General features: G+C 38.8%; 1 protein-coding gene across 2 annotated transcripts in view; it reads left to right on the top strand.

Moving 5' to 3' along the window:
- The window catches only part of LOC134354872 (cytochrome P450 7B1), a 199,922-nt gene that overhangs the window by 162,220 nt on the left and 22,313 nt on the right, over nt 1-15,389 (top strand). Inside the window, exons 2-5 of one of the 2 annotated variants that reach the window (XM_063064295.1) lie at nt 906-998; nt 3,089-3,222; nt 9,129-9,722; nt 11,114-11,320. In XM_063064295.1, the coding sequence (XP_062920365.1) occupies nt 906-998; nt 3,089-3,222; nt 9,129-9,722; nt 11,114-11,320 (1,028 nt within the window). The remainder of the gene's footprint in view (nt 1-905; nt 999-3,088; nt 3,223-9,128; nt 9,723-11,113; nt 11,321-15,389) is intronic. The other variant, XM_063064303.1, reaches the window with a different exon arrangement.

Here is a 15,389-nt window from a genome sequence, read left to right as displayed (position 1 = left end):
CCAGATGCCAATAAAAAATTCTGCTAGATTTAATTTGCTTTTTAATTTGCTAATTAAGTGTATTAAAGCCTTGATTTCTGTGAAAGTGGAATCTACAATCTTAGTATATCATTGAATATCACTGATTGGAAATTCGGAAATACAATCAAGAGAATTCATGTTTTATAGATTTAATAAAAGTGCATTAAGCAGTTCTATAAAAAGGTAAATTATCAAATTAGATATTTTTGAATCATTTCAATTATAAAATGTTCTAGATTGCACATGAAAGCATTCATTTATCTAACTTCAAACAAAATTTTGAGTGTATTTAAGATTTGAGGATTAGAATTTCGTACTTTAGTCTCCAACCTTTTTTTGGGTGTTTGATGTGTAGTATTATTTTCCTTGAATAAGTCTTTAAAAAATAATTCAATTTTTAACATGAGACCTGCAGAAAATACTGTAATGTAAAGACTTAGCTGTAGCTTATGGTATTGGTATCAAAATTTTATCAAAAGTAGACAAAATCCTATTGTATGTTTACCTTGGTGCTCATACTGAAATACTGTAGTTTGTCTTTTCAGCAGTACCATCCTTTTTGAATAGCATTACTTCTAAATTAATAGTATCGTATTTATAGTTGATGTTTAAATTCTTAATATAAAACTTGAACAGATATAATTGTGCAGCTAATCCAGAAGTAATGTGCTATGAAAAAAGCTGCAGAAACCAGTTTTAGAATAAATGATTGTACTAAACATAAATGACTGAAGGCATTGAATCTCAGCTTTCTGTTACTATTTAACTGTTAAGTTAACTGATCAGAATGGTAAATGTAGTGTTCATGGTGAAATTGGATTAAATAAGTTTTTTTCAGCAAATAATTCAGATATAAAACCAGATGCTGCTTTGTACTGTCACAGATCAAAGTTAACAAGCCCTCCACTTGAGGATATTCTTCCAAATTGCATCATTTTTGTTAGTTTGGCTGTATCTACTAGGCAGAGGAATTTAAGGTAAATTTGTTTGTTTAATTTTCAGACCAGCCACTCAGCTGGTGCAATATAACAAATATGTGATATTCTGTATTTATAAAACATTCCTAAGCAAAGGCTTGTGAAGTATGAACTGGACGAGGCACTAACCCATACAGCCAAACTTAATCATCAGTCATCCGACAGTCCATCAGCAAATGTAAATGAATAACTTTTATTTACATAAACCAGTCTATAACATTTTTAAAAAATTATGTACTAAATATAATGCTTTTTGGTCTGTTATAGTGATGCTGTTACAGACAAAATGTGGGCATAGTTTATATAAAGAGGTAGCTTTGGCAATGTTAACGTGATGTCTGATATGCTGAGGTTGTTCCTGGCAACTTGCAGTATAGTCCCAATACAGAGTAAGTGAATTGATGAAATACATATATGTCACCATAGAGATTTGTTTGCTTGTGGGCATTCTCAGTAAGTCCAAGAAACATAACAGAATCAATGAAAGCCTGCACCTAACAGGACAGACAAACAACCAATGTGTAAACAGACAAACTGTGCAAATAGAAAAGGAAAAAAAGACAAACAAATAAATAAATAAACAATGTATATAACATGAGATGAAAAGTCCTTGAAAGTGAGTCCACAGGTTGTGGGAACATGGGACGAGTGAAGTTATCCTCACTGGTCCAAGAGCCTGATGATTAAGGGTTGATGCCTGTTTCTGTATCTGGCGGTGTGGGTCCTGAGGCTCCTGTACCCTCTTCCTGATTGGCAGCAGCAAGGAGAGAGCAAGGCATGAGGGGTAGGAATCGTTGATGATGGATGTTGCTTTTCTGCGACAATGCTTCATGTAGGTGTGCTCAACGCTGGAGAGAGCTTTATCTGTGATGGACTGAACCATATCCAACTCCATTTGTAGGATACTCCTTTCAAGGGCATTGAGGCTTCCATACCAGACTGTGATGCAGCCAGTCAATATACACTCCACAACACGTCTATAGAAGTTTGACAAAGTTTTAAATGTCATGCTGAATCTTTGCAAACTTCTAAGGAAATAAAGACACTGCTGTGCTTTTTCCATAATTACATTTACGTGTCGGGTCCAGGAGAGAGCCTCTGAAATGATAATACTGAAGAATTTAAAGTTGCTGACCCTCTCCACCTCTGATTCCCCCGATGAGGACTGACTAATTTCCTAACGGTTTCTTCTTCCTGAAGTCAATAATCAGCTGACGTTGAATGAGAGGTTGTTGCTGTGGCACTACTTGCCAGATTTTCAGTCTCCTTCCTATATGCTGATTCGTCACCACCTTTAATTTGGCCAAAGACAGTGATGTTGTCAGCAAGCTTAAATATAGCATTGGAGCTGTGTGTCTTGTCACTTACACTCTTAAGCAAATCCTTCCTATTAGCATATTGTTTTTGCCGTATCAATATGACTTACTATTAAAGCAAGACTGATCTGTAATTCATTTTTAAAATTTCAAAATGCTAGTTGAAATTTGCTATTCAAAATAATGTTGCAAAATTGATTAATTTCAAAAATACCAAACTCTGGAACTATTTCTTTACACAAACTTTGCCCACATTTTCATGGGACTTCAACTGTTGCAAATACACACAATTTTGGTTTTGTGAAACTGGGGAAATGCTGCTTGGATATTATGCCTCAAACCTGTGCCATGGTAGTGGCAGATTTAATACTATCTAAAAGGAATTTATGCTTCATGTAGATGTGCTCAACATCTGTGTACATAGACTGCATGATGCCTTGATGTCTTGAAGTTCCTTCAGCTATTTTACGTGATGACTTATCATAAAGATGCTGCACTTTGCTTAGCAGAAATATAATTTGGTGGTTTCCAGTCTTCATCAATTTTAACCGAATCTATTGAGAAAAACTTACTTGATTACTTTATAGCATTAAAATAAATTTAAATAAAGAGGAGACAGTAACTATTTCGGTAGCATCAGATTTGGCATATAGCCATTTCGGTGGCATTTACTGTGAAATGAATTTACTGAATATTACAAATCTCTAACAGCGAAGGAGTAATCAAGAATATATACTTTAAGGTAGCTCGGTTTCCCATTTTCTTTCAATATAGACCTGGAGAGCCGCCAATAGTACGAGGCTGGATTCCATTTATTGGAAAAGCAATTGAATTTGGTTGTGATTCTTTCGGATTTCTTCTTTCTTGTCAGCAGAAATGGGGAGACATCTTCACGGTATATATGACAGGTGAGTTTTCTTATGGAATGTATCCCGAACTGCCAATGGCAATTAAAATTATAACTGATTTTTTTTCTGTTCTGACATTGGTTGATATGAACCCCAGATTTTCAAGTAACTGTTGCATTTATGGAAATGACAAGTTTTTTTTTTGAGAGAATAATACCATCACACCAAACTCCAAAGCATGAAGTGGGAGAATAAATATAATGTGGTTAGCTTGGCAAATTAAACTTGGAATATTTTCACTTCATGCCTGAACCATTTTGAATGTTAAAAACTGTGCTGATTGATTCTGCCAGAATTTTTATTTCTGTTCAGCTGTTTATTTTCTCTCTTAAAAAGAACTTGTCAAAAAACTTGGGGAGAACACGAAAGCAGTTCATTTGGAAAACACAAAACGATGTTTGGTGTTCTAGCAAGACAATGTTTTGGGAATGCGGTATCGCTGAATGCAGTTTTCAACATGACAAGCAAATGATTGTCGGGCTAAAACGTTGCAAGGGACATGAATGTCATCTTAATAAAGAAATTAAAAAGCACATCTTTCTGCGAGAACAATGTAAATTTCTGACCTGTCGCGGAAAATAGTTCTCTAATTGGTATTGTGTGGTGGTGCAGCAGAATCGTTTTCCCTAAACGTCATTCCAGCGAAGCAATACTGTACATCATTGTCAACAGTTCAGCAAAATCTCCCTAATAAGACAGTGATTGCATAAATGCTGTGCTTCACTGCCAAAGAAACCCCACCTTGTTGAATACATCGACTGGAGAGGTTTTATGTTTCTCTTACTGTATCCCATGAGATACAAGGTATAATTATGTGAAAAGATAAACTTGCATGCATATAGAGACTACTGAAGGTGATAGAAATCAATTGACCTACTTCAGATTTTTTAAAATTTTTGTTATTTTAAAAATTGATGCTACAAAAATTGTCTGACCTAGATATAACTGCTTCAGGGTCAGAATTTAATATTTGCGTAAAATCTATTTTTTCCTTTGAAAGCATGCAGCACGTTTTCTTTAATTTTTAGGTTAAGCACCACAGAGTCAAATATTCTGCAGTTTACAGTCCTGGGTGACATTCTGTCATAATATCCTCTGTTGTGCAGAGTTTACCCGACCAGACGTTGTGAGGACATTACAGGAGTATCTCATTTGCATGGAGGAGACTAGTATAGTTCCTATTTCAGGCAAGTAGCATGTAATCACCTTCCCTATGCCAATAGAAAATCAGCCATCTTACCTGTCATGGGGGCAGTCGGCTGCCTCATTTCTAGCCGTTCTCATTTTCATCACAGATAAGAAGCATAATAGTTTTTTAAAGTTTTCATTTCTTTTCTAAGGAGTTTGGAGTCACTTTTCTGATTTGAAATAGGATCATAGTGCATCTCAGTTCATTTGGCAAATCTGGTTCAGTCATTACCATGAGCCCATAGTATTATAGGAAAGTTACTAACATGGTTAGATCATTGGCTAATTGGTAGGAGGCAGTGGGTGGGAATAAAAGGATCCTTTTCTGGTTGGCTGCCAGTGACTAGTGGTGTTCCACAGGGATCAGTTTTGGGACCACTTCTTTTTATGCTGTGTATAAATGATTTAGATGATGGAATAGATGGCTTTGTTGCCAAGTTTGCAGATGATGCATAGATTAGTGGAGGGGCAGGTAGTTTTGAGAATGGGTAATAAAGTGGCAAATGAAATACAATGTTGGAAAATGCATGGTCATGCACTTTGGTAGTAGAAATAAATGTGCGGACTATTTTCTAAACGGAGGGAAAATCCAGGAATCTGAGATGCAAAGGGACTTGGAAGTCCTTGTGTAGAACACCCTGAAGGTTAACTTGCAGGTCAAGTCAGTGGTGAGGAAGGCAACTGCAACGTTAGCATTCATTTCGAGAGGTCTAGAATACAAGAGCAAGGATGTGATGTCAAGGCTTTATAAGGCACTAGTGAGGCCTCACGTTGAGTATTGTGAACAGTTTTGGGTCCCTCATCTTAGAAAAGATGTGCTGGGATTGGAGAGGGTTCAGAGGAGGTTCACAAGGATGATTCCAGGAATGAAAGGGTTATCATAAGAGGAATGTTTGATGGCCCTGGGTCTGTACTCACTGGAACTCAGAAGGATAAGGGGGGAGCTCAATGAAACCTTTTGAATGTTGAAAGGCCTAGACAGAGTAGATGTGGAAAGGATGTTTCCCATGGTGGGAGAGTCTAGGACAAGAGAGCACAGCCTCAGGATAGAGGGGCACCCTTTCAAACCAGAGATGCAGAGAAGTTTCTTTAGCCAAAGGCTGGTGAATTTGTGGAATTTGTTGCCACATGCAACTGTGGAGGCCAGGTCATTGGGTGTATTTAAGGCAGAGATTGATAGGTTCTTGATTGGACAAGGCATCAAAGGTTACAGGGCAAAGGCTGGGAACCGGGGTTAAGAAGGAGATAGGAAAAAAAGATCAACTATGATTGAATGATGGAGCAGACTCGATGGGCCAGATGGCCTAATTCTGCTTCTATGTCTTATGGTCTTATTACCCTGGGTCCTGGTGGAGGCTGCATCCCTAACTCCTAGATTTTGGTAGTGTCAATTGGCCATGGTGAGAAGTTCACTGATATCCAGAAGAGCTTTACCTCCTAGCTGACCAGGTTATCAATCAGCCCTACTATTATGTAACAGATGGTGCCATTGCGGTGTGTATCCTTGCTGAGGAAATGATATTCCAGCAGAAGCTAAAGGGTTTTGCTTCTGGTAAACTGTGAATGTCAAATGCAACTTTCTGACAACTAACGTAACACACACAAAACGCTGGAGGAACTCAGCAGGTCAGGCAGCATCTATGGAAATGAATAGATGAACAGAGTTGACAACTCTGCTAGTTATTGGCGATGCTATGTACAACACCATTTTGCTGCTCCACAGCTCCTGCTTACAAGCTTTTCTTCCACCACTTTTGTTTACATATTAATTTGGATTATTATAACAGCAATAAATATTTCCATTCATACATGTATTAGATAAAGCAAGAATATCCTAAGATGCATTATTTTTTTAATGATACTATTTCAATTAAGAAGGCAGTTAACCAAAACCTGCCAAGAATGTAGATTTTGAGGAGAATTTTAAGAAGGAAAATGTGCTAGAGACGTGGACAGACTTAAGAATGGAATTCCAGAGTGTAGGATTTTGGCAGCTAAATGCACATTCACCTTCTGTGGATGGATTAAATTCAGGGCCAAGCAATTGATGAAAATTAGTGTACCCATGTATTGAAAGGCTGTAGAACTTGGGGAGGTTATAGAGATGAGAAAGGACTAGATCCTGTAGGAATGTGAACATCGTGGACACTTTAAAAATGGAGGTAGAGATATATTGGCAGAAACTGCAGGTCATAGGGAGAATGAGGGAACAAGATTTATGCTGAGTCAAAACATGATATGGAGATGTCCAGGTCAGTCTACAGGTAATAAAGGCATGTATGAAGATTCCAGCAGTAAATAAGCTGAGGGAGTGAGTAAATGAGCAGTGTTAAAGAGGCAGAAATAGACACCCTGAGCAGTGTCATAGATAGGCAATCCAATGCTCCATCAGATTCACGTAGATCAAAGTGGCAAACTTGGTTTCAAGTAGTTGCTAATGCTATGAATGAATTTTGAACTGAATGTTGGAAATAATGGGTTTGGTACTCTCAATATCAGGCCAGATCTCAACTGGCTTTTTAATCAACATGATAGCCTTTAGCCACAGTAATGTAGTGGTTAGCATGATGCTGTAACAGCTCGGGGCATTGGAGTTTGGAGTTCAATTCTGATGCCACCTGTAAGGAGTTTATACAGTATATCCTGTCCGTGAGCACATGGCTTTCCTCTGGGTGCTCCAGTTTCCTCCCTGGTTCCAAAGAAGTACTGATTAGTAGTTTAATTAGTCATTGTAAATTGTCCTGTGATTAGGCAAGGGTATAATAGGTGGCTCATTGGGCTGGAAGGGTCTGTTCAGACATACTAAATAAATAAAATAAGTTAAATAATCCCAGAATTACTAATGGATTTAAGGCACTGAGGAATTAAGGAAAATGGTGGTGAAGTGGGATTGGCTGACGGAACTCAGTTTTACTGAGATTGCCCAGGATTTAAACTGCAATCATCTGTGGCACAGACTCTGAGTCCTTTGGATTACAGTGGAGACTTTAGGGATGTTGGTATGAGGCATATAGAGACATAGGTAATTTTTCTTTAAAATTATTAATGGCTTTAACTTGTTTATTTCAATATAATAGTTTTCAAATTGTCTCTGGTTTCAGGCCTTTTGAGACCTAGCAAAGCTGGGTGCAAGGTTTTGTCAGCTTCAAAGCCTTTGAGGCTGTTCCAGGGCATGGCACCCTTACTGTTCCACAGGAGGCCCAGCCAGCCAGCACTACCTTATCACCACTTTCCTTAGCCCTTCACAGTTTCTGACGCCAGGGAACTCAAATGTTAAGAGCGATCTGTTTTTAACTCTGGAGTTTGGGAGATATTGTGTTACCAAGACATGGCTGAGCATCAAAACCAGCAAAGTTGGAACATGGAAGTGGATGTTTCAAAGAGTGGGAGAGTCTAGAACCAGAAAGCTTGACTTCAGAAAAGAAGAACCTCCCTCGAGTACAGAGATGGGGAGGAATTTCTTTAGCTAGCTGATGGCAAATATGTAGAATTTATTGGGTATAAGTTGCGTGGAGTGCAAGTCATTGGTAATATTTAAAGTGGAGGTAGATAGGTTCTTGATTAGTAAGAGTGTCAAAGGTTATGAGGAGAAGGCAGGAGAATGGGGTTGACAGGAAAAATAAATCAGTCATGTTTGAATGGTTGAGCAGACCCAATGAGCTGAATGGCCTAATTCTGCTCCTATGTCTTGTGGTCTTATGGAGACAGTGAGAGGAATTCTGGGTAGAACACTCAGTCCAGCAAGACTGGAGGAAATCTTTTGATTGTTTAAGAAGAACAGGTCAAACAAGGTAATGGTGAGATATAGATGGGTGTAATAGGTGAGGGTGGAAATGACTGATTTTCAGATGATGCTGGTGAGAGAATTGCATGTGAGAGAAATAGGAGGACTCAAATATAAATAGTTGAGGTGTTTTTGAGTGATGATGCCAGTGCCTGCACTCCTGTAGCTACTATTGGATGGGTCAGATTTGGGAACAGCTTCTTTCCAACTGTGATAAGACTGCTGAACGGATCCTGACCTGGATCTGGTCCGTACCCTCCAAATATCCGGACCTGCCTCTCATTTTTTTTTTGCACTCCCTTACTTTCCCTTTTCTATTTTCTATTTATGATTTATAATTTAAATTTTTCATATTTACTATCGATTTGTACTCCAGGGAGTGTAAAGCACAGAATCAAATATCGCTGTGATGATCGTACGGTCTAGTATCAATTGTTTGGTGACAATAAAGTGTAAAGTAAGAAGGGAGCCTCGTTCGTATGGTTGAGAGATGGTGGAGAGATTTTGGACCAGAAGGATGTCTTCAATGATGTCAAAAATTGAAGACAATCCCAAAAGGATGCAAATAGATAATTTTAGAGACAAATTGTACTATATTAATAGTTTTTTTTTGGTAGTAATCTGACAAATTAAATCAAAAGTAAGCACTAGAATGTAGGTCACTTGCATCACAGTGGGCAGAGTTTTATTGTATATCATTAGGTGTGCAGAAGGCAAAAAGAACAGGATTCCTGTCCAATGGTTCTTGCAGCATTTTGCTATTTTTTTCTGGCACAACTTGATTTTTTTTGGAGGGATGGAGTGGATTAAATCCAGTCAAAATATAGTGTCACCAATAAGTCATCATATTTACAGCTTTATTGGAGAGAGCTGCAAGTCAGATCTTAAGCTAAGAGGTTTAACATGCTAACAGCTATTGTTTTATTTCTTACAGGCAAATATATTACTTTTATCTTAGATCCATTCCTTTACCAGTTAGTCATTCAGCTTGGGAAACAATTAGACTTCCAAGAATTTTCAACAACACTTTCAGCAAGAGTATTTGGTCACCCTTTAATGAGTGACCCCAAAATTCCCGTATCCTTCGAAGAGATTCGCAAGCTCTATAACTACTTACAGGGGGATGAGTTAATTATTTTGCATAAAAGTACGACTGAAAATCTTCAGAACATAATGAGACAAGAGCAGGTGGGATCAACAGAATGGAGAATTGAATACATGTATGACTTTTGTTGCCGAATCATCATTGAAGCCAGTTATGTATCTCTGTATGGAAAAGCACCAAAGGATGAACAAAAAAAAATTGCTGAACTAAGGGAGAAATTCCTTAAGTTTGACCAAATGCTTATGTACCTGGCTGCAAGGATTCCCATTGAACTTCTAGGAAACACAAAAAGAATTCGCAAGGAACTGATTAGTTACTTTACATCAAAGGAATTGGACCAACGGCTAAATATGGCAAAAGTAATACAAGCCAGAAAAGACTTTCTTGATGGCTATTCATATCTTCAGGATGATCAGAAAGCAGGTAAGCAAAAAGATGAACAAATCGGTTCTTTCAGCTGCGTGACACCATAGTACTCTGATATCCCAAGATGCTATGTCATTCTGCTAATTTCTTCTTATAGAAAAACTTATAAAACATGCATGATAAGAGCGATGGTTTCACATGTAATTGAAATCACTGTCATAATAAAATTGAATGCTGTGCCTTTGCAGCTGAAATGTAGCACTGAACTTCTTGTCTCGGACTAATGAGCATAAGTAGAAAATAAATAATATTGGTTCTTGAAAAGAATCTTCATAGACTATCAATACACCCCAAAATATTTCATAGTTCATCAATAACCAGTTTCTCTGAGAGACAATAAGGAGCCTAATATTAAAAATGGAAATCACAGTAGGGCAGATTTTTCGGAAGTAATAATGAGGATACTCAATACGATTTCAGCATTGGTTTTGAAGGCTGTCTGTTCTATCCCCTCATTCTCACTGACTCATCCCAACACCCTGAATTTTTCTCTGTTAATGGGCATAAGCCCTTTTTGCAAACTACCTCCTCCCACATTTTTGGTGTTGTCATTGTACATACTAGGTCCCCATTCCACTGCTGTGCCATGGTTTGACATTCTGTGTGTTTGTATATTTTCTGACTTGGCTGGTCACTTTACCAAATGAAAACCAAAGAGAGGAAGGAATATATGGAGGCTATGGTTGTACCTAGAAAGGGGAAATTTTGAAAAAGGATTTAGATGTGTGAAGTTCATACCATATGTGGTCTTGCATTTGTTCTGTGTGTGTAATGGAGAAGAATTTCTTTTCTGGGACCTGGTCCATTGGGTTACCCAGGCACACAGAACAATCAAGAGGGGAGAGTAGATCTTTAAAAGAACCTGTGCACCAATGAATCGAATTGTTATGCAGTGATGGAGGAAAGGAAGCTTGAGGTGCATGCACCAGTCAATATTCATGACAAATACCAAGAAAGGCAAAAATCTTAATTTAGACTAAAAGCTCAAAAATTATGAAATCTTATGTAAAGAAGATGACGATGGTGTGACCTTGAAGGAATTTTTTTAATAATATTTGGAATGGGTTGATATTGTAATATCTTCAGCCTGCAAAAGCCTTCTGTGATAATTGAATTCAACTTTTTGCTGATGTGGTAAAAAAGGCACTTATTGCTGATAATGAGGCAGATTTAACAGAGCTACATCTATCCCTCCCGCCTTCAATGTAACATTACTTTGAAACTGTCCTCATTAAGCAGAAAATTAGACTTTAGAAGCCTATTGGTCCTCATTAGCATTCACTGATCCTTGGCTGGGTCTTTGTCCTAACATCTTTTAATTAGCACACTGCAAATCTAATCAGTGTAATAAATGCTATTAATCTTCCTTTTCACTTATTTTCTCACAGCACATCATTTTACCTTACTGTGGGCTGCTGTTGGAAACACGGTTCCAGCTGCGTTCTGGACCCTATATTACATTGTGAAGAACCCAGAAGCCCATGCAGCTGTGCGAGATGAAATTGACCACGTGTTACAGGCAGTAGGCCAGCGGCCAAGCCCTGACTTCAATATCGCCCTCAGCAAAGAAGTTCTAGACAGCATGGTGACCTTAGGTAACTCATTCTACTTTGGAACTGGAAAATGGAAATTACAGTATTACTTGAAAAATGTGGACGATACCATAGATAGCTATTTTCACTTTTTCATTGTGCATTTCCTTATACACAATGGAGATAGTTTAATTACCAACAAACACCGGTACACCTCATGAGTCTGCTCCACCAGTGAATACAAAGCAGAACTAGGGCTTCTAAGGTGTTGGTCCTAATTGTCTCTTTGAAACCTGCTCAATACTGGGTGTGTGGGATTGCTTAATTAAAGACAGATTCTCCATCGTGAGTGGCTGAGTTTTTCTTTCAGTTTGAGAACTGTAGCAATTAAAATTAAAATTTCATTTATTTTAAATATAATTTTGAAGGACTTAACCTGGTGTTCATGTAGTGAACTATTTGCATTGTAGTGTTAGTGCACTTCTTGTACTGCACTCACCCTGTTTCTGATAAGGCAAAATTAATCCAGGATACGTCAGGTTCAAAGTTCCTGGCCACATAATTTTGCATACAGATTGAATCAATAGAATTCTGAATATACTATGGCAAAGTTTAGTAATTTCCTTTTGTTAAGTACTGCTCAAATTTATAGCTGTCATTTTGAAGAGTTGGTGTTTGGAATCCTATATAAAATTAGCATTTGCAATGCCTATTCCTTCACTGATGGCTTCATTTGTTTTCTTTCTGTTTCTGTTTTTCATTCTAATAATTCTTACCTCTTTGGATGATAACTAAATCTTTTCTAAAACAAACTCTATAATGAAGCACAATTTAAGCTAGAAGCCATCCAGTACACAATGTGTTAAATCTTTATATTGAATCTGACGTCCATTTTGGAATGAGAAATGAAGACATATGATCCTTTTAATCTTGGGAGTCAGCAAAACGGAAAAAAAAATTCTCTAAGGAAATGCATGGTCTGATTTGAGAACAGCAATCACACCTTATCTGACACCAGCTTCTCGCCTGCTTCAGGAAGCAGCAAAATTTTAAATGCCCAGCATTTTAGAATTGGGACACTCAAAAGGCATTGTGATAGAACCTAACTTCTAGGTGTCTTGATAGCGTGGAGTTATTAAGTACGGTAACCTGTCACTCTAGCATTCACTGATGTCCTTGATATGGCAATCTGTTTTTACGAGAAACATAGAAAACCAACAGCACAATATAGACCCTTCGGCCCACAATGCTGTACCAAACATGTACTTACTTTAGAAATTACCTAGGGTTACCCATAGCCCTCTATTTTTCTAACACAGCTTACTTACTTTTACCTACAGCTTTTAGAATCCTGTGGGTTCAAACTCCACTTGAAACTTAAATAAATTAAGGCTGCTGCTTAAGTTCAAAATCTGCATTTGCAAAAATCACAGTCCCAAGTTTGAGAAATTAAGATTAACACACACAAAAGGCTGGAGGATCTCAACAGATCAGGCAGCTTCTATGGAAAAGAATATATGGTGGACATTTTGGGCCAAGACCGCTAATCAGGACTGGAAAGGAAACGGGGACAAGCCTGAATAAGAAGTTGGGGGAGGGGCAGGAGTATGAGCTTAGAGGGCGATAGGTGAACCCAAGTTAGGGGGACGGAGATGTGTCGGGGAGGGGAGTGAAGTGAGAAGCTGGGAGGTGATAGCTGGAAGAGGTAAAGGGCTGGAAAAAGAATCTGATAGAAGAGGAGAGTGGACTATCGGAGAAAGGGAAGTAGGAGGGGTAGCAGGGGGAGGTGATAGGCAGGTGATGAGAAGAAAAGAAGTAAGTAGGGAGCATGAATGGGGAATGGAAGAAGGAGGCTGTTTGTTGGTGGAAACAAGAGACTCCCGTGGCACAATTTTGAGGAGAGTAGTATGTTCTAGCCAACGCTTGTCTCATCACTACAAGAAGGCTAACTTTATTCAGTGCATTTGCCGTTTTGGGAATGAAAACAGAAAATGTTGGAAACAGTCAACAGTTCAGACAAACAAAAAAGGAACAGGGCCTTTTCTTAGAACTGGGAAAGAGAAAAGAAAAGTCAGTTTTCAGTAAAGGATAGACCCGTTTCTGCTATTTAAAGTAACTTGGATTTCTCTTTCCCAGATCCGTTCGAATTTCTTGGACCAGAAACATTAACAGTTTGTATTTTCATAGACTGTGTCTGACCTCTTGAGTGTTTCTAGAAGTTTCTGTTTTAATTTTGGATTTTCAGCATCTGCAGTTTTCTGATTTCCATTCGAATACTTGGGGATCTTGCTCCATACAAATTATCACAGCTCTTTATCCAAGTAAAAATTATTCTGCTTCAATTGAATTCATTATTTCTAAATCTAGAGTAGATAAGTTAGTGGCCATTCTTCATGTTCAGATTTTGCATAAAAGCAACTTTATCTGGTGTAGCTTGGTGCAGCTGAACAGCACACCTGATGATGTCACAAGACACAGAGCCTGTTTCCTCTCTTGCTGACGTAAATGGAAAGTGCTGGACGCATTCCACAGCCTTCACTGAATGCCCACTGTAGTCACTGGGTTCACAATTCACTGCAGGCTGCTCAAACACCTGCCAAAGATCACTGAAGGTGCTTAAGCTAACAGGGATTTTTTTTTAGTGTGAAACTGCAACAATCCATTCAATGAGACCAACTTGTGATGCAATGGCAACTCTCCATCAGCAACCTTACAAGATATGGCATTGTCCAGAGCAATGTCAGCAGTAGCTGTACCACAATCAATGAGGGTAGCATTTTGAACATCACTTGGTGTTCAGAATCAATATTGAGGGAAAAAAGTCAAATGATAAGACATTGAAAATCATGACTTTTTTGGTGGAAAAGTGTCCTTCCTGTTTTACTGGTTATGTGGGTTTCAAAATCTCTCTGCCTTATTGTAGGGCCTTGGGTATCACAGTACCTCCCATTCCCATTGAGTGTGAACTAATGTGTGTGATGATTCAAGAGTAACTCTTCCGTAGTGAGCCATCTTCAGACAGTTGTTCAGGGCCAATGCTTTGTGACATGGATGGCTGTGTGCTGCCTGAGATATTGTTGTGGGAGTGACTGGGTACTCCTGTTCAGGGGACTTGTCAGTATGCTGAATATACCATCAGATAGTTTCCTGGGACTAGGTTGACATTGATGAGGTGATCTGCAGGCTCTCAGCTCATTCTACCATTGATTCAGCCTCCTGAACTGGAGCTCACTCACTGACCGACTCTACGTCATTTTGTGTTGTGTCCCTGCTGTCTGCAGTCTTCTGCCAGAAGTCTGCTTTTTGTGTATCTTGTACAGGACTCTCTGATCATGATAAGAATGAGTCAGTGTTAGGAATGTGGGAGAAACATACCTTCACTCCTGCGGTAGAGCAGCAAATTTCAAGTTCAAATTTAATTATTGTTTCAACCATATATTAACACCCATGAATACAGCCAATTTTAAAAAGCATTCCTCTGGGGCCAAGGTGCAAAACACAATTTCAACAGTCATACACAGCACAAGGCAAATATAGCACATATAAGATCACAGTAAACATACAGACACAAAAAAAAATTGCATATAACCGGTTTCCTTGAGTAACATGCCCTGTTTGATGGCGCATGGGTATTGTCAGCAAGAACAAGCTTCATCAGTCCGCAGACGAATGCACACATGCATTCCAGCTTGACTTCCACCAAGCAAACACCAGAGGGCAGCACCAATGGGAGGGGGCGGCCCCCAATCCAGCATGGACACTGCACCACACTGCCTCCAGCATCTCTCCTCTGGGACTTCTGCAACAAGCATAGTCCTCACTGCAACTGAGACCATGTAGCTCCCCCACCGCCAGTCATGCCACTAAACCGGTGAACCAGACTTACAGTATTTTACATACCAATGTAGAGCAGGGTTTTGCAATTGCCAAGAAAAACATCTACTCACTGTTCGTGCGCTGACTCCAATGCCTTTCTGTAACAGGATGTGGATACTATGGAGAGAGTGCAGAGGAGATTTAACAGGATGTTGCCTGGATTAAGGACGTAACTTATGAGAATAGGTTGAGTGAACTTGGACTTTTCTCCTTGGAGCGATGGAGGATGAGAGGTGACTTGATCAAGGTGTATAAG

This window comes from Mobula hypostoma, chromosome 1 (assembly GCF_963921235.1).
Source record: "Mobula hypostoma chromosome 1, sMobHyp1.1, whole genome shotgun sequence".
Taxonomy (NCBI): Eukaryota; Metazoa; Chordata; class Chondrichthyes; order Myliobatiformes; family Myliobatidae; genus Mobula; species Mobula hypostoma.
This window is presented reverse-complemented; position numbering and strand designations above follow the sequence as displayed.